Below are 18,686 nucleotides of genomic sequence, written 5' to 3'. Positions count from 1 at the left end.
CCGACAGACCAAGAACGCTAAGAAGGGCGTCACCTGGCCAGAGGAGCGTAAGTAAGCAACGCTCCCGCTCCTACAACAAATGGAGCTACCAACCATTCAATTGCTCTTGCGCTATAAATTGGTGAGATTTCCCTAACCAATCGACTTAATTTGCTTGTCGCAAACTGTTCTTGATGGGCTTGAATAAGTATGGCAGAGGGAACTGGAGGAACATCGCGTGCAACTTCGTGATGAGCGGGCTGATGGAAGGAGCTCTCGCACCCACAGCCTGACCTGCTCCCTGGCGCGGCTTACGAACGCGGCAGCAATGAGGGTGGGGATGGGGAGCGACGATGGCCATGGATGCCGGCGATCCTGCCCGAGGTCGCCAACTTCTCGGCTATGGAGGGCTGCTGTGCACCGTAGCTGCAAGCTGCCCCATCCATGGAGACCGACCGCGCTACCGTGCACCGCCCGCCCGTCGTGCTGCCGTGGGCTGCCTCCGGCCCCGTCGCCGGCCCGCGCGCCGCACTGCCGCGGGCTGCCTCCGTCGCATGGCCGCGCCCCCGTCCCTCCCGTTGGGCTGCCGCGGCCGCGACCCGCGCGTAGAGCAGCGCCGAGGAGCGACAGCCGGGGGCGGGAGGCACTCCTGCTTGCCTTCGCGCACGAGAGCTATTGGCGTGAACCCGTAGCAACGCACGGATACATACTACTACTAGTAAAGTTTGAAATAGACAGTGGTGCTCGGAATCACACACTCAGCTCCCTTGAGAACATGACCACGCATGGCTCACATGGGACTGCTTGTACTGCTTACGCGGACGTCTTGTTTCTCGTTTGTGGGCGCAGAATTTGTCAGCCCAGATTTGATCAGCCATCCAAGGAGAAGCTAGCTCAAAGAAATAGGTTTCAGAAGAAGCCCCATGAAACTGACCCTGTCTCAACTCCCAACGAAATATTCAAAATTCCCCTCAAGAAAATTGAAAACCTTATAAATCCTAAAATGGAGGTCTTGTAAATCCACACAGCATATATAAGAAGTGACAAAGTCGTTGCCTAAGAAATTAAACAAAGCAAAGCAAAACAAAAGAAATGTAGATTTGTGCACGTGGCCCAAATTAGGCAGCCATCACCACTGCATGCTTGGAAGGCAGCTTGACCATTTCTCTCTGTCAGTGGAACACGCATCAGATCAGGCACCACTAAACCCTCACAAGCAAGGTGCGTCGAATGGAGCAACAATATACGGCTGCCAGCGGCGGCCCGGTATGGTAGATTATGCCGGCCAATCGTCTTGGCAGACGCGAAATATCACTGGAAAGCAAGCAGCGGCATAGCCGGTAGCATGCGCCGATTTTTCCACCGACGAGCATTCAAGCACACGGCGGCGATCCAAATCTGATGATATCTCGACCAAGGAGTACGTCGGAGTAGCTTGCCGGCCGGTCATGTTTGACACCTGTGCCACCAAGTTATCACAAGCGTGGAACGGTCGTGGCAGTACACAATGGTTGACCGATCGAGACAGCCACTCCATCCATGCATACCCTCCGTCCAGGCCTCCACGTCGTGACCTCTATATAAAGCGACACCCCCATGGCACCTCGGATCACCTCAAAGAAAGCTGCACGGCAGCAACAAACTAATCTTAGCCGGAGGCTGAAGTACTACTGATCCAGTATGGCAGGCGCGCCGAGGATCATGGCGGTTCTGGCGCTCGGGCTAGCTCTCCTCTGCGCTGCCGCCGGGCCGGCCGCCGCGCAGAACTGCGGCTGCCAGCAAGGCTACTGCTGCAGCAAGTACGGTTACTGCGGCCAGGGCGACCCCTACTGTGGCGAGGGGTGCCGGTCGGGTCCGTGCTACTCGGGGGGCGGTGGTGGTGGCGGCGGCCGTGGCGCCAACGTGGCTACCGTCGTCACCGACGCGTTCTTCAACGGCATCAAGAACCGAGCTGGGGGCGGGTGCGAGGGAAAGAACTTCTACACGCGAGGCGCGTTCCTGAACGCCGCCAACAAGTACTCCGGCTTCGCCCACGGCGGCTCCGAGGTCGAGGGCAAGCGCGAGATCGCCGCCTTCTTCGCGCACGTCACGCACGAGACCGGACGTAAGTTGATCGAATAACCCTCCTCCACTGCAGACCGTAATCTTCCGACCGCATATCAATCATGCATGCTGATCGATTTGGAGCTCGGCTCCGTACCTACAGATTTCTGCTACATCAGCGAGATCAACAAGGGCAACAGCTACTGCGACGCCAGCAACAGGCAGTGGCCGTGCGCAGCGGGGAAGAAGTACTACGGGCGCGGCCCGCTGCAGATCTCGTGGAACTACAACTACGGCCCTGCCGGGAGGGACAACGGCTTCGACGGGCTCGGGAACCCGGACGCGGTGGCGCAGGACCCCGTGATCGCGTTCAAGACAGCGCTCTGGTTCTGGATGAACAACGTGCACAGGGTGATGCCGCAGGGTTTCGGCGCCACCACCAGGGCCATCAACGGCGCCCTCGAGTGCAACGGCAAGAACCAAGCACAGATGAACGCGAGGGTGGGCTACTACAGGCAGTACTGCCAGCAGCTCGGCGTCGACCCGGGCAGCAACCTCACCTGCTAGAGGTGCTGCTTGGGTTCATGGATGCATGCGTGCTTTGCTCGAGAAGGAATAAGTACTTGGTGTTCATACACTCTTGGGTACTGTCGCCTGTGGTGGAACCCGGAGTGTAACAAGTACACACGTACTAGTAGTTGTAAGAATAATGCAGGGGTTGGGCCTGCTAGTTGGACCTGATAATGAAACAGTTTGTAATGTAGTATGCAGATTGCTGCGTTTGTACGTGTATGTAATGGTCACAGCAGAAATTAATGACCTTAGTTATTATTATTGAACGAATGTGCTACAAGAACTGAGTGGGACCTCCTCCTTTAGCTGATTAGATGTTTTTTTTAAAAAAATGAATTCAGTAATTAAGATTTTTTTAAGATTTAACTACGGGTAAGGCCCAAAAGAAAAGAACTATAAGCAGCCACTCAAATACCCAATGGATGGCATGTTTCATAGGCCTTCATTCAGTGACTGAGATTATTGGAACAACGGCAGTGTGCTAGTCTGAAGAAGAATTGAAAAAAATGAGAATACTATTAGTCAGGTGTGACTGAATTTACAAGCAATCTCAGTCCAGGATTATTCCTGGCCGGTACATTCCAATATAAGGGCTCATCGTCTTTCTTCAATCTCTGAACTTGTGTTGGCCTCTCTCTATGTCTTTCTGCCCGTCTGTTTTTCTTTTCTTTTTTCTTTTTTGAAGGAAACCCCGTCTGTGTTTCGTACAGTATAGTTGATGTAATTTTTCTTTTCCTGACAGGGAGCTTGATCAGCAGGTTGGGTTTACATGTTGGGCTTGAATCCAACATCTTGAGCAGGTGATGGATGCAGCCAGCCAGCCACGCTTCAATGAGGTTTCAGCTACTTGACCATGGAACAGAGTTAGCACTGGTCTAGTTGCATCTTCTGAATGGTAAAGTTTGGAACTGAAGCTGATGCTCAGAATACACAGTCCTCGAGAACATGGCCACGCATCGCTCAAATGGGCGTTGTACTACTTACGCTGACGACTCGTCATTATTAGTGGGCGAAAATTTCGACAGCCCAAGTTTGATCTGCCATAAATTTTTAAAGGGACGTTAGATTAAGAAAAATTGGTTTCAGACTTTCAGTCCAAGGCCCATGAAGCTGATCCCGTCCCAAAGAAATATTCAAAACTTCATAATAAATTCTACTCCTTTATTCCAAATTTTAGGTCATTTTAGCAAATATATAGTTATATAGTTTTTGCTATATATCTAGATATAGCATTTATCCAGATGCATAGCAAAAGCTATGTACTCCCTCCGTCCTAAATTATTAGTGGTTTCGGCTTTTCTAAATATATAGATTTTGCTATGCATCTAGATATAAATATAAATATATATTTAGATGTATAGTAAAAACTATGTATCTAGAAAAGCTAAAACAACTGATAATTTGGGATAGAAGCAGTATTTAGATTTACCAAAACTACGTACAATTTGGAATGGAGCGAATATATAACACTGGAAATCTTCTAAATCCATGCAGCATAAGAAGAAATAAAAATCTCCCAAGAGCATCTAGAGATACCTAAATCAAAAAGAATGCTACCGTATATAGGCTTGTGCACGTGCGTGGCCCAAATTAACCACCATCACCAGCAGCTAAGAAGTCTTCCTATCTAACTTGACCATTTCTCTTAGTCAGTGGAACACGCATCAGGCACCACTAAGGCACTACACACTCACAAGCTAGGTGCGTCGAATCGAGCAACAATATACGGCTGCCTGGCATACGGTACTCCCTCCGCTTATAAAAGAATACAATTTTCGCTTTTCGAAAAGTCAGACAACTTTAAATTTACCTAACTTTACATAAAATAGTATGTTACAAAATAAGTATTATTGATTAATTATGTAATATATTTTCATACTAAATGTATTTGAGATATAAATATTAGTATTTTTTATAAATTTAATTAAACTTAAATTATTAGACTTCTCAGGAAGCGAGAGTTGCATTCTTTTGTGGACGGAGGAAGCACATTATTATGGCGGCCAATCATCTTGGCAGACGCGAAAAAAATCACTGGAAAGCAGCGGCAAAGCCGTAGCCGCCGGTAGTATGCGCGGATGTTTCCACCGAGCATCCAAGCACATGGCGGCGATCCAACAAATCGATCTGACCTACGTTGGAGTAGCTTGCGCGTACATGTGCACACCCATGTATGGTGGACCGGGACGCCCCTCTCATCGCTATATAAAGCGACACCGGCATGACATCTCAGATCACCCAGCAGCAAGCTATCGAACCCTAGTGAGAAGCTGAAGCGCTGATCCAGTATGGGTGTGGCAGGCGCGCCGAAGATCATGGCGGTTCTGGCGCTCGGGCTAGCTCTCCTCTGCGCTGCCGCCGGGCCGGCCGTGGCGCAGAACTGCGGCTGCCAGCCGGACTACTGCTGCAGCAAGTACGGTTACTGCGGCATGGGCGACTCCTACTGTGGCGAGGGATGCCGGTCGGGCCCGTGCCACTCGGGGGGTGGCGGAGGCAGCGGCGGCGGTGGCGGCCGTGGCGCGAACGTGGCTAGCGTCGTCACCGGCGCGTTCTTCAACGGCATCAAGAACCAGGCCGGTGGCGGGTGCGAGGGCAAGAGCTTCTACACGCGGAGCGCGTTCCTGAACGCCGCCAACAAGTACTCCGGCTTCGCCCACGGCGGCTCTGAGGTCGAGGGCAAGCGCGAGATCGCCGCCTTCTTCGCGCATGTCACCCACGAGACCGGACGTAAGTTGATGGAACCGACACTCATGCAGAGTGCAGAGAGTCTAGCCATTATATTCTTCCATGGAACTTATGACCTCATGTATCGTTCTGAACTTCTGATCGATTTGGAACCTATCTAGCTAGCTAACCCATTTGCATGGTTTGATACCTGCAGATTTCTGCTACATCAGCGAGATCAACAAGGGCAACAGCTACTGCGACGCGAGCAACACGCAGTGGCCGTGCGCCGCGGGGAAGAAGTACTACGGGCGCGGCCCGCTGCAGATCTCGTGGAACTTCAACTACGGGCCTGCCGGGAGGAGCATCGGCTTCGACGGGCTTGGGAACCCGGACAAGGTTGCTCAGGACCCCGTGATCGCGTTCAAGACGGCGCTCTGGTTCTGGATGAACAACGTGCACGGGGTGATGCCGCAAGGGTTCGGCGCCACCACTAGAGCCATCAATGGCGCCCTCGAATGCAACGGGAGGAATCCCGAACAGATGAAAGCGCGGGTGCGCTACTACAAGCAGTACTGCCAGCAGCTCGGCGTCGACCCCGGGAGCCGCCTCACCTGCTAGACGGGCCGGCTTCATTGATGCATGCTTGGCTGGTGAAGAATAAAGAATTATACATGGGTGTTGCACACTCGTGTATAATGTTGTCGCCCGAAGTTAAACCTAAAGTTTGTTTGAGGAATATTTTTTTTAAAGGATTGCACGAGCTCTGCTATTTCATTTGAAAGTTTGATGAATATGCACTACTACTAGTATTAATAATGCAGGCGCAGGGCCTGTTTTTTTTGAAATAAAATATTTTCTTTTGAAATATGTAGCCTGAATAACGAAGCAGTTTGCAATGTGTAGATTTGCCGGGAATGACACTAAGCATTAGCAAGTATCTACAAATGCAAAGTCCATTCGCTTGTACCTTCCTTTGCCCCCTCTATCTTCTAGCCTACGCTCCTGGTATTTTAGGGCTCAAAGCACCTGAATTTCAGGCCGTCCGATCCAACTCCAGCCTTTGATCCAACAACCCTCCATCTTCTCAATTTAATTCTGTTGGTTTTTTTAAACAAACCGAACAATTTACTTTGTTCTTTAGATTCCCTCAACAAAATTTTACCCCAAATAATCAAATCACTGGATCCATTTTTCTGGGTCATTTTTTTCTCATCCATAACTCAAACTTTCCACCCAGTCAAGATGCGACATGTTGAAATGAATCGGTGCTCGTAGTCTAAGAGGGGGAGGGGGTGAATTAGGCAATTCTAAAACCTTAACTTATGGCTCAAACTGGTTAGTATAAAATATAAGCTAAAACATATTATCTAGATGTGCAACTAGGATTCAACTATTGTGAAAACATCATCCCAAAGAGTTTTGCAACCTATAGACAATCCTAACGAAATACTGCACTAAGAATGTAAAAGCACACAACATTACAATAAGAAATGCGGAAGCTTAAGAAGCAGATGAGGGGAAGCAAACTCTCGATACGAAGATTTATCCCGTGGTATCGGTAGGCACAATGCCACCCCTAATCCACGTTGTTAAAGGCACTCACTAAGAGTATTGCTTCCCGGTCACCGAGTCTCTTTAGAGACTCTTCTTGACTCGCCACCAAGGCTCTCGCCAAGTCTCTGGTCACCTCGATGCCAGCTCCACTAAGGAGCTTCTCCATGAAGGAAGGGGTCTCCACATCCCCGCATAAAGCCGTTGTCACCGCTCCACACCAAGCCAGAGAGTCGATGACTTGCCGGCGAGCCATCAAGACTCCAAGGGGCCGGCATACTGAGATACAACTTGTGGTTCACTCAAGAACTAGTACACAAAACAGCAACATCTTTCTCCCTCACTCTCTCTAGAGCAAATCCTAACACTAACACTCTCAAACTCTCAAAGCTTGCGCTAAACCTAAGGATGTGATCAATGAGCTCTTGGGTGGCTTGAAGAACTTCTTCAGAGTGTTGGTAGCTTCTCACCAACTCCAGCAGACTCAAATAACCCGAAATGAGGTTTTATATAGGCTAGATTAGCCGTTACTTGCTTTTCTGCCAAAAAGCTTAAAGCGTCAGTTAAACCGGTCACAGCCGTCGGTTTAATCGGTCACTCTAAACTTGCATACTAGCCGTTGCTCTTCTGTCTGCCATGCCTGCTTTTGCTTGCGTCATTGCTCCGACGCACCGTCGGTTCAAACGGTGCTGAAGACCTTCTCGTCCCTTCAGCTCCAAAACCTCTTGAGCAAACTAAACGACCATTGCACGGATGCTTTGTACCATAGCAACGGTTCAACCGGTGCCTCTAGCTCTTCTCCACTTGATCGCCATGCCTTCTCCTCATTGCACCGACGCATCCTTTCTTATAGCATCAGTTCAACCGGTGCTACTGAATCTTCTTCACTTGATTGGCGTTGCAACTACCAATGCACCGACCCGTTATATTTTGGGATCGTCGGTTCAACCGGTCGACTGATTTCGGCTAGTACTTGTCCAATTCGTTGCTGCTATTATTTGGACATCTTGACAGCGAATTGGACCATCTTGTATATGGATTAGACTCCATCCATGGGACTAGAAATCCTACAATCTTTAGCTTACAAACTTGTTAGTCCCATTGACTATATTATCACATAATCACTAAAATCACAACTATACTCTAATGGAGCCACGTTCCTTACACATGTACGTATGAACTCATGTGAAAGAAAAAAATGTGGATGATAAACTTTCTGTTTTCACTAAAAGTTAGTCCTTTGATGACACAAAGAAAAAGGGTGACGGAAAATAAAAACAAGCATCAGCCGGTTTTCTACAGAAAGCATGATAATTATAGCTTTATTACATTCTAAGAAAACAAACAAAGATCAAAAGGACAGAAGAAGAATGATTAAAAATTCTTCTCAGTGCCTCCATTACTAGAACTTCTAATCACTGTGCGTCCTTGCATTAAGATACTGCGAAGTTTCCCTTATCTCAATCAGATTTCAGTACATATTAAAAATAAAAGGCCTAATACTAGTGATTGATGTGCTTCCCGGCCAGTACCTTCAGTTTGAGTTTGGGTAGTATATCAAAGGTCCCAATACTAACTGGAGACTCAACTTGTTTAGAAGAACACACTTGTTTCAAACTCAAGTACGCAATAAAACCTAAAACCAAAGGACACACTGCTAGGCTGCTAGCTCGCTGCCAGTCTCACATTCCCTGAAAATACACAGCAAGAACACCGCGAATCCAATTCGGCGCTCGCGCGCTACCGCCCTTACTGGCACGCGATGTGACAGCGCGGTGGAGCTGACTCCCCACCCACGTGACGGTAAATATTCATTTATTTTTTTTTATTTCCAGTTTTTTCCCATTACATTCCGTAATAGCAGGTGTAATCATTTCTTTTCCTTTTCAGATTTTTCTTTTTTACTTTCTATTTATGTTTGAAGTTCTCTTAACAACTATTTTATAGAAACCTTACTAAAAAGATATATCAAGAATTATACTTAAAAGTTGTATGATGAACTTGTGCGTAAAAGGATTGTGCGAGAAATCTTCCTGATAAAATAACAATTTTATAGAAGTTGTGCTAAAAGATTGTCCTCCACAAATTATTTGAAAAAAAAACTATGTATTAAAATTGTATGCATCGTAAAAGTTGTGCGAAAAAGATATTCTTCGAACGGTTGTCAGGAAAAACTTATAGGTAAAAGTTGTATATACCGTAAAAGTTATTATGAGAATTTATCTTTCAAAAGATACGTGTAAAAATGTATGCGTAAAAGTTACGTTTACGAGCTATAACTTTTCAGAAAAGAAAAGTTGTGGAGGAAAAAAACTTTTCTAAAAAGGAAAGGGACCTGTTGTCCGAGACCAGGAGCGCTCTTAGCGCGCGCTCGCCGATTAGCTAGCCTGGCTAGCCACCGGATGGACTAGAAATGACAGAGATCCCTCCCCCCCCCCCCCCCCCCCCCTCTAAAAAAAACATATTAGTCGTGTTGTATTGGGCTGAAACTGACATTCAAGGCCCAGAAAATCGAAACAGCACCAAAGCCTGAAGACGGCAGGTTTTTCATACTACCATTTGCCTGGGCTGATAGGAGCCTGGGCATTTGTTTCCTACTATCGGAAACAAGTTCTAATTAAATTCAGGGGGTTAAAATACCTGGTTTCCATAGCTATAGAGTGTTCTTACAATTGAGGGATAAAACTGGAACATTAGCGACAAATTTTAAGAGGAACTTTGCGGACAGTTGGGGGAAGTAAAAAGCCGTTTTTCTAGTTGAGAGACGTTAATTACGTCACTGGTGAAGCTGAATCCCACAATGTGTTACTTGAGCCCAAGACTCATGGAATTGGCCCTCTCTCAAGTGAACATCCTCCAAGATGTTGTCTAGAAAAAAATAGGGAAAAAAGCGCGCACTCCAAATTGGACGGCAGCCATCACCGACCGTCCGGCTACGATCTTCCTTGGAAGTCTTCCCAGCTTCTGGCTGGACCATTTCTGTTCGACCTTGGAACGCACAGGCCGGCCACAAATCAATAGGGCCCTCACATGCACGGTACACTGCGTGGAATTGTAACTGAGCAACAATAATATACGGCCGTACGCGGTTGACGGATGACGGGAGCTGCCTCTGCAGGCGCGAGAAATCACCGAGAGGGAAGGGCCTCGTAGCCAGTAGCACGCGCGGATCTTTTCCACATTATTCAAGTACACGGCGGCGATGGGCGATCTAGCTAGAGAATCCGATCCAGCACTCCAGATTACGCCCGGCCCTGATCGATCTCTATATAAAGGACACCATCGTCATTACAGCCCAAATCACCTCACAACAAGCTGCACCGCAGCAGCTGCTAATCAGGAAGCTCGTCGATAGCAGTGATCCAGTATGGCAAGAACGGCGCCGACGACGGCCCTAACGGTCCTGGCTCTGGGGCTCGCGCTGCTATGCGCCGCCGGCCCGGCCGCCGCGCAGAACTGCGGCTGCCAGCAAGGCTACTGCTGCAGCAAGTACGGTTACTGCGGCATGGGCGACCCCTACTGTGGCGAGGGGTGCCGGTCCGGACCGTGCTACTCATCAGGGGGTGGTAGCGGCGGCGGCGGGAGTGGCGCCAACGTGGCTGGCGTGGTCACCGACGCGTTCTTCAACGGGATCAGGAACCAGGCCCCGAGCTCGTGCGAGGGCAAGAACTTCTACACGCGGAGCGCGTTCCTGAACGCCGCCAACGCGTACCCGGGCTTCGCGCACGGCGGCTCCGAGGTCGAGGGCAAGCGCGAGATCGCCGCCTTCTTCGCGCACGTCACGCACGAGACCGGACGTAAGTTGATCGAATAACCCTCCTCTGCTGCAGACCGTCAATCATGCATGCATGCATACATGCTGATCATTTGGAACTCGGCTCGACACCGGCAGATTTCTGCTACATCAGCGAGATCAACAAGAACTACAACTACTGCGACGCGAACAACCGGCAGTGGCCGTGCGCCCCGGGCAAGAAGTACTACGGGCGCGGCCCGCTGCAGATCTCGTGGAACTACAACTACGGGCCTGCCGGCAGGGACATCGGCTTCGACGGGCTGGGGAACCCCGACAGGGTTGCTCAGGACCCCGTGATCGCGTTCAAGACGGCGCTCTGGTTTTGGATGAAAAACGTGCACGGGGTGATGCCGCAGGGGTTCGGCGCCACCATCAGGGCCATCAACGGCGCCCTCGAGTGCAACGGGAGGAACCCCGACCAGATGAACGCGCGGGTGCGCTACTACAGGCAGTACTGCCAGCAGCTCGGCGTCGACCCCGGGAGCAACCTCACCTGCTAGGTGTCCATGCATGGCTCTTCAAGAATAAATTAAGCTCCGCGTCATGCACTCATGAAACCCTAGCGCGGCGAGTATGTACTAGTAGTAGTAATAATAAAACGATGGGGCTTTGTCTGTTTACTTGATCTGAATAATGAAGCAGGTGTAATGTGCGGATTGCCTCAAACTTTTTATGATGACTGAAGTTATTATTGTTAACTACCAAATGTATGCGCAAAGACGGCAAGGGAAAGTGTACAGCTCCCCTCCAATATCTTGTTCGAACTTTAAAGGTTATATATATTTACTACTGGAAAAAAAACTCTCCGTGCTGGACCTGAATAAAATTTTGGATCATTTTACCTCCAAAAAATATTGGTACGACCGGGGTTTGGACCAGCTAATAACGCTCATACAACCAATAAGACTAATAAACATTGTGATTTATAGTTTTAAGAATTAGGTCCATGTTCTATATATTTTATAATAATTGTAAGAAATGATAACCTCATGTCAAATAAAACCATGAAAAACTAATTATTTATAGTGAGAGATTGATTTGTTAGGATTTATAAAAAAACTGATAGAGGTATACTTTGATCATCAGTTTTTCTTTAATATGTCATCAGTTGCAACAAAATCAATGTCATATTGAAAAGATCTTTGAAATACGAATCTATCCATAGATTTTTATATACTAAACATGGATATAATTTGACTAATTATTGGTCGAAATTTGACCTTTGAAAAACCACAATACGCTTGATATGTCCAAAACAATTGAACAAGAGCTGTGGTTTTTGTTACGCACTCACGCCGAACAAACAGCAGCAATGCAGCAACCACTAGTGCGTCTATATCGTGTTTTCTTAAAAAGCAAAAAAACTTTTGTTTTCACGGTATGAAAACAAATAAAACTTCAGGCTTGCGCCTGCTACAAATCAAACAATTAAACATTAAAGATCTTGGAACCCTTCCTTTCTGCATTATATTGGCCATTTATGCACCAATGAATTCGCACAAGCGTGATGCGTGCAACTGGCCTGGTTCAGCAAAACACAGTGATGTACGGCGGCCAGACGTACGCCCAGACGGATGATGCATGCCAATGTCTACGCGAACGAGAAAAATCACAAGAAACTAAAGACTTATCCCAGTAGTACGCACCGGATTTCCACCAGGTAGCCATGTAAACGGCTGCTATCCAAATAATGGACCCAATCCGAACCTGCGTGGCAGCCAGTCGGCAGTCGCAGCCTCTGAAAATATGGTAGCAAGATGTTGAGAGGCGTGCCACAAGCTCGTGATGTGGAACAGTAAGTAGTGCCAGTACAATGCTGGGCAGCTGCTTGTCCAGCCCACCAAGTTTGAATGGTGTGCGTGCCCTGATCATCTCCTATAAACCCCACCACCATGCCACCACACACAACTCACCTCATCACATCACATGATCAAGGTCCACCGCAGCAAGGAAACCTAGCAGTCAAGAACTGATCCAGGCTGTGATCCGGCATGGCAAGCTCAGCGGCAACGTCGAGGATCCTGGCTCTCGGGCTGGCGCTCCTCTGCGCCGCCGGCCTGGCAGCCGCGCAGAACGTGGCCAGCGTCGTCACCGACGCCTTCTTCAACGGCATCAAGAACCAGGCCCCGGGCTCGTGCGAGGGCAAGAACTTCTACACGCGGAGAGCGTTCCTGAGCGCCGTCAACTCGTACCCGGGCTTCGCGCACGGCGGCTCCGAGACCCAGGGCAAGCGCGAGATCGCCGCCTTCTTCGCGCACGTCACGCACGAAACCGGACGTGAGTCATCAACAGATACCTAGCTAGCATTTGTGGTACTCCTTGCTGAATTGTTCCCAGTTTAATTCGCATGGTTTCTTTTGCCTGACGACGTGAAACGCAGATTTCTGCTACATCAGCGAGATCAACAAGGGCAACAGCTACTGCGACCCGAGCTACAGGCAGTGGCCGTGCGCCCCGGGGAAGAAGTACTACGGGCGCGGCCCGCTGCAGATCTCGTACAACTACAACTACGGGCCCGCCGGGAGGGCCATCGGCTTCGACGGGCTCGGGAACCCTGACAGGGTTGCTCAGGACCCCGTGATCGCGTTCAAGACGGCGCTCTGGTTTTGGATGAAAAACGTGCACGGGGTGATGCCGCAGGGGTTCGGCGCCACCATCAGGGCCATCAACGGCGCCCTCGAGTGCAACGGGAGGAACCCCGACCAGATGAACGCGCGGGTGCGCTACTACAGGCAGTACTGCCAGCAGCTCGGCGTCGACCCCGGGAGCAACCTCACCTGCTAGAGGTGTTGCTTGGGTTCATGCATACATGCTTGGCTCGTGAAGAATAAAGGGTACTCAGCGTCGCATACTTGAAATGGCAACGGGAGTGAAACCCAGAGCTTATGTACTAGTAGTAGCAACAATAAAAATGCAGGGGCAGGGCAGGGCCTGTCTAATTCGACCTAATAATAAAAAAAGAAGCACAGTGCGGTGAGCACTTGGCAAGTATCTACGATTCCAGTGTGCATTACTAGTGTTTGTAAGCGTTCGGAGCAGGAATAATTACTGAAAAATATTTTATTACTAAGTAACAAAATGTGTCACGAGAAGACTCACTCCATCAACTGATTCAACATCAGAAAAACTTTTAACTAGTTGTTCTTCGAGACGATCTGGACTCAGCATACCGAAGTTGCAGACTTGCAGTCAGGCAATATTAACTGGTTGTTTTTGGCCAAAACAGACTCAAGTGTAACACAGATACTCTGCATAACTGAAAAGGGCCGGGGAGTGAGTGGTGACCAATGCCATCAGCTAGTAGAATGAAGACAGCATGAAGAATGGAATTATGCTATATTGCATAGCTCTAGCACACACACTAGCAATGCAAAGCCATATCATATATAAGTGTATAGCAGCTGCAATTAGACTCTGGAAGTGTAGATAGAAGATAGCAGAATCAGAGTTAAGCGTCTTTCCACACGGGCAGACTGTACCACGTTCTGAATCTGTTGATTTAGCCGGGAGGATCAGCACCTTCCATTCTACAACGAAATTATGAAGCAAACAAGCAGCTTACTAGCATCCTCTTCTGAAGAATGGCCACAAAACATGCGCTCTTCTCTCACTAACATACAAAGCAGAGTCTCCATGCCGGTTGCCGTGGCCGCCATGGCCCGGAACATGGCTGGCACACCAGGCCTGTGGCACACGCGCTCTCGACGGCGAAGGGCACCGCCGCACCTGCGTCTCGTTGGGTGGCGCCGTTCCCGGCGAGGACGTTCAAGCTGGTGGAGGGCCCTGCGTGGATGGCTTGGTGTCATGGGGCAAGAGGCGGAGCAACTTCTCCGGTGACGCCTTCCCCCGCGGGGCACTGGACGGAAGCCGCAGCCGCCGGCGGCGACTCGGCGTCAGGGATTCGGGGGATCGGCGGAGGAAGGATTTTCGCCAGAAATAAAAAAGATAAAAAAGGGTTTATTTGCAAATTATTGGATCGCGATCAAAATTAGAGGGTTTTTATGAAAAATAACTACCAATTATTTTGCATAAAGCCTCCTAATTTGGATCGCGACTATTAATTACGATCCAAACTAGGGTTTAATTTGTAAAATTTCCAGGCCAGCCAATGCCGCCGGCTGGCGACCCGGGAGGCGGCTAGGGCAGAGGGGATGAGCAGCACCACATGTCCTCGACGACGAGAGCCTCGGTAACCGGCCGATGGCGCAGGCGTCACTACCACGCGCCGCATCGGCAGCGGTGTGCGCGCTTCGATGCTCCAGGCAGGGCCTACGGGTTTCGCTCGCCGGCTCGCAGCAGCCATGCCGCCGTGCGCTCCGAGTAGCAAGCCGGCATGCGGACGCAGCTCACAAGCGTCGTCATTGCAGCAGCCGGAGTCCCCAGCTAATGCAGAAGGTAAGAAATGTGCCCAATTTCTCTGGGCAGTTCGGAGGTGCAGATAGTCTGAATATTTCTTGACGAAAATTCAGAAGAGAAGACTCCATTCGACACGATATGCGCATGGATTGGCAAGAAGCAAATGCTTAACTGGTAGATACATTGGACAAATCAGGTTTCATGATTGAAGATGATGCATCTCGTTTCCCTAAAACAAACAGATCACGTACGGCACTAAGTCAACTTACAGTTGTCCATTGCCAAACCATTTTTTTCAGTTTCCTGTAAAAATCTCTGCTGACCCGTCGGCTAGACACAGATAAGTTCAGTGCAGGCGAAGGAAGGCAAACATCACAACAGCATGCTGTTCTGCACAAATTGTTTCAGGGGAACTTATTTTTCAAGTGTTACCCTGTCTGTTCAAGTTCAATTACAACTTGCGATATTGTTAAATTATTCAGAAACAACTTCATTTTCAGGAGATTCTTGAACCAGAATCATTTTTTCAAAATAATTAATTAATGTAGAAACAACAGCATGCTGAAGTTGCAGACTTGCAGTCAGACATTTTCAACTGGTTCTGAACCTAAACGGACTCGAGTGCTGGTGTTACAAGACAAAACTGAAGCTGGTACTACTTCAAGCAACTCATGAGCATGCTGGAACCAGTCAACTAGTAAAGTGAGGGCAGCATGAAGAAAATGAAGGAGACCCTCCATGTAAGCCGAGATCAATGGTGATAGCACAAGAACTGGTACCTGCATGACACGGATGATAATATAGAACAGATATGCGATTAACCGGCTAACTGTCTGCATCTTTCTGAATGCCATCGACTGGAATGTAACAACCTCCTGGCCGGACAGCATCAGATGCAAGGAAGACGCAACAGCAGGTCCATCTTATCACGCAAGGCCCTGTTCGCCGAAGGATGACGAGGGCGGCGTATCGGCGCGCTTCCGGTGTCCTAGCCGCAGGAGCCCGCAATCTCCGACCGAGAAAACTGGTGCAAGGGTTGATAGCTCGATGTACATGGGCTGGACCTTGATCTATTCCTGGATGGAGGATGCAGCGGCCGTCGGAATCGGCGGATCGTCGAGAAGGCGGAGGGGATTTTTCCCAGCAGACAGAGGAAGAAGAGAGCTTATTTGCAAAATATGAAGTCCATATTTTACATAAAAACTCCTAGTTTAGATCGCGATCCATAATCGCGATCCAAAATAGGGGTATATTTCAAAATAACGAATCCTATATTTTACAAAACACCCCTAATTTGGATCGCGATTATTAATCGCGATCCGAATAAGGGGTTATATGTAAAATTCCAGACCGGGCAAGGCCCGTCCGCCGGAGATCCGGGAGGCTGCGAGGGGAGCGGGGGCAAGCAGCACGGCCTGTCTAGTCCTCGACGAGGACAGCTTCGGGAACCCTCCGGCGCCGGAGCTAGTCACCGGCTCACCGCGTGCGCCCGTGCGAGGCGGGCAGGGCTGCTTGCTCTCGGTGGCGCCCGGCGCGCCCATGGTGGCGCAGCATCCACGCCGCCGTGCGCTCCGAATAGGGGCGCAGCGTGCAGGACTCGCCGCCGCAACGGCCCGTCCGCAAGGAATGCTGAAGAAAATAAATCAACTGGATTTGGCATCGGTAGTCAGACGCCAGAGTTGGTGCACAGAGTCTGAAACTCTACTGCCTCTCGCATTCCTCGAATTTTTTTTTTCAAATGCTACCCTGTCTGTTCAAGTTCAATCATAACTTGCGATCCTGTCAAATCATTCCGAAACAATTTGATCTTCAGGAGATTCTTGAACCAGAATCATTGCTTTTTTTTAAAAAAAACTTGTTTGGATTAGACATGTAGCCGAGAACTGTACAAAGCAGAGGCTCGGCAGGGAACCATGCCGGTTGCCGTCGCGGCACCGACGTTGGAAGTCTTCCTTCCTTTCTGGATTGACCGTACCTTTTTCTGTTAGATGGCGGTGGAACACGCAGGTCGGTCGCCGATGTACGGCTGTAAAGCGGCGGCCGCCGTCTAACGAAGGCGATTGTCTTCGTAGACGCGAAAATTGTGGCCAGATAGTCACGTACACGGCGGCGATCCAGATACGACATCTCAAATTCAGTTGCAGCTAGTGGCAGTTCAAGTGCAGTGGTCTTTCGTTTCCCTTCAATTGGAGACGACCTGAGGCGTTACGTCTGATTGACTGACGCCATGGCGTGCCACCGCCAAGCTCAAACTCTGGAACAGTAGTGTCAGTACAAGTAACACTCGATCGATCGAGACAGTCCATCCTCCACGTCGCCTGTCACGCATCGAGAAGATGCACGCCGGCCTCGATCTCTTTATAAACGCCATCGATCAGCATGCCATGGCAACCTCACAACCTAGAGCAGCCGAGCTGAGGCCCCTCATCCAGTATGGCCATAGCAAGCTCACCACGGCAGACGACGACCCTGACGGCCTTGACTCTCGGGCTAGTAGCGCTCCTCTGCGCCGCCGGCCCGTGCTCGGGCGGCGGCGGCGCGTCCGTGCCCAGCGTCGTCACCGAGGCGTTCTTCGACGGCATCAAGTCCCAGGCCGGGTCCGGGTGCGAGGGCAACAACTTCTACACGCGGGGCGCGTTCCTGAGCGCCGCCAACTCGTTTCCGGGCTTCGCGCACGGCGGCTCGGAGGCCGACGGCAAGCGCGAGGTCGCCGCCTTCTTCGCGCACGCCACGTACGAGACCGGACGTAAGCTGATCGATCAAACCGCCGCCACCTATATGTTGCTTCATTTGCAGGATCTGATGCCCTGACGGTTTCTTCAATTTGCATGCACGCATGTACTTATTTTGCAACAGATTTCTGCTACATCAGCGAGATCAACAGGGCGAACGTCTTCTGCGACGCGAGCAGCAGGCAGTGGCCGTGCGCCCCGGGGAAGAAATACTACGGGCGCGGCCCGCTGCAGCTGTCGTGGAACTTCAACTACGGGCCGGCGGGGAGGCGCATCGGCGTCGACCTGCTGGGGGACCCGGACCGGGTGGCGAGGGACCCCGCGGTCTCGTTCAAGGCGGCGCTCTGGTCCTGGATGAGCAGCGCGCACCAGGCCGTGCCGCGGGGGTTCGGCGCCACCGTCAGGGCCATCGACGGCGGCCTCGCGTGCGGCGGGGGGAACCCCGCCCAGGTGAACGCGCTGGTGGGTTACTACAAGCAGTACTGCCAGCAGCTCGGCGTCGACCCCGGGAGCAACCTCACCTGCTAGTGCTAGGAGCCGGCCGGTGGGGTGTGCTCGTCGTCGCAGCTCGTGAAGGATAAATAACATGCTCCGCGTCGCGCACTTGCTGGCGCCTGGAGCGACGTGTGCTAGTACTCTTTTTTCTTAATGTGTGTGCCGTCGTACTTGGAAAACCACCGATTCCCAACCGGCAGTGAAAAACTACAGTTCCAATACGCTGCAGTCCTTTACAAATTCATTCTACACGTGCTCGTATCTACTCCTATATATATATATATATTTACAAATGTGTGGCACCTTCTATCATTGCTCATCATGTGGTTTGCAGATTTTTTTATTATGTAATAATTTTTTAAAAGTTATTATGTAATAATTGCCCATATAGTTATAGAGAAAAAACGATAGATAGCTCATAGCTCATCAGCCAGAGACTGAGGGTCAATGGGCCGGTCTAACCCAAGTCCAAGGCCGCAGCGATGGGCACCCGA

At 50.0% G+C, this 18,686-nt stretch overlaps 5 protein-coding genes across 5 annotated transcripts; all 5 read left to right on the top strand.

Moving 5' to 3' along the window:
* Positions 1 to 1,606: 1,606 nt before the first annotated feature.
* Positions 1,607 to 2,882, top strand: LOC112899374 (endochitinase A-like). Its single transcript, XM_025967817.1, has 2 exons — positions 1,607 to 2,083; positions 2,186 to 2,882. Exons 1-2 carry the CDS (start codon positions 1,660 to 1,662, stop codon positions 2,587 to 2,589), a joined length of 828 nt encoding a protein of 275 aa, XP_025823602.1. The 5' UTR covers positions 1,607 to 1,659; the 3' UTR covers positions 2,590 to 2,882.
* Positions 2,883 to 4,847: 1,965 nt separating this feature from the next.
* On the top strand, positions 4,848 to 6,121 carry LOC112899372 (endochitinase A-like). Its single transcript, XM_025967815.1, has 2 exons — positions 4,848 to 5,322; positions 5,477 to 6,121. Exons 1-2 carry the CDS (start codon positions 4,884 to 4,886, stop codon positions 5,878 to 5,880), a joined length of 843 nt encoding a protein of 280 aa, XP_025823600.1. The 5' UTR covers positions 4,848 to 4,883; the 3' UTR covers positions 5,881 to 6,121.
* A 4,006-nt stretch (positions 6,122 to 10,127) lies between these two features.
* LOC112899373 (endochitinase A-like) lies at positions 10,128 to 13,600 on the top strand. The gene is made up of 3 exons (XM_025967816.1): positions 10,128 to 10,610; positions 10,706 to 11,109; positions 13,394 to 13,600. Exons 1-2 carry the CDS (start codon positions 10,181 to 10,183, stop codon positions 11,107 to 11,109), a joined length of 834 nt encoding a protein of 277 aa, XP_025823601.1. The 5' UTR covers positions 10,128 to 10,180; the 3' UTR covers positions 13,394 to 13,600.
* LOC112899376 (endochitinase A-like) lies at positions 12,511 to 13,600 on the top strand. Its single transcript, XM_025967819.1, has 2 exons — positions 12,511 to 12,886; positions 12,990 to 13,600. The coding sequence occupies exons 1-2, from the start codon at positions 12,601 to 12,603 to the stop codon at positions 13,391 to 13,393; spliced, it is 690 nt and encodes a 229-aa protein (XP_025823604.1). The 5' UTR covers positions 12,511 to 12,600; the 3' UTR covers positions 13,394 to 13,600.
* A 3,770-nt stretch (positions 13,601 to 17,370) lies between these two features.
* LOC112899375 (endochitinase B-like) lies at positions 17,371 to 18,494 on the top strand. The gene is made up of 2 exons (XM_025967818.1): positions 17,371 to 17,711; positions 17,822 to 18,494. Exons 1-2 carry the CDS (start codon positions 17,399 to 17,401, stop codon positions 18,223 to 18,225), a joined length of 717 nt encoding a protein of 238 aa, XP_025823603.1. The 5' UTR covers positions 17,371 to 17,398; the 3' UTR covers positions 18,226 to 18,494.
* The last annotated feature ends 192 nt before the right edge of the window (positions 18,495 to 18,686 follow it).

The sequence above is a fragment of the Panicum hallii genome, chromosome 7, assembly GCF_002211085.1.
Source record: "Panicum hallii strain FIL2 chromosome 7, PHallii_v3.1, whole genome shotgun sequence".
In the NCBI taxonomy this organism is placed as follows: Eukaryota; Viridiplantae; Streptophyta; class Magnoliopsida; order Poales; family Poaceae; genus Panicum; species Panicum hallii.
This window is presented reverse-complemented; position numbering and strand designations above follow the sequence as displayed.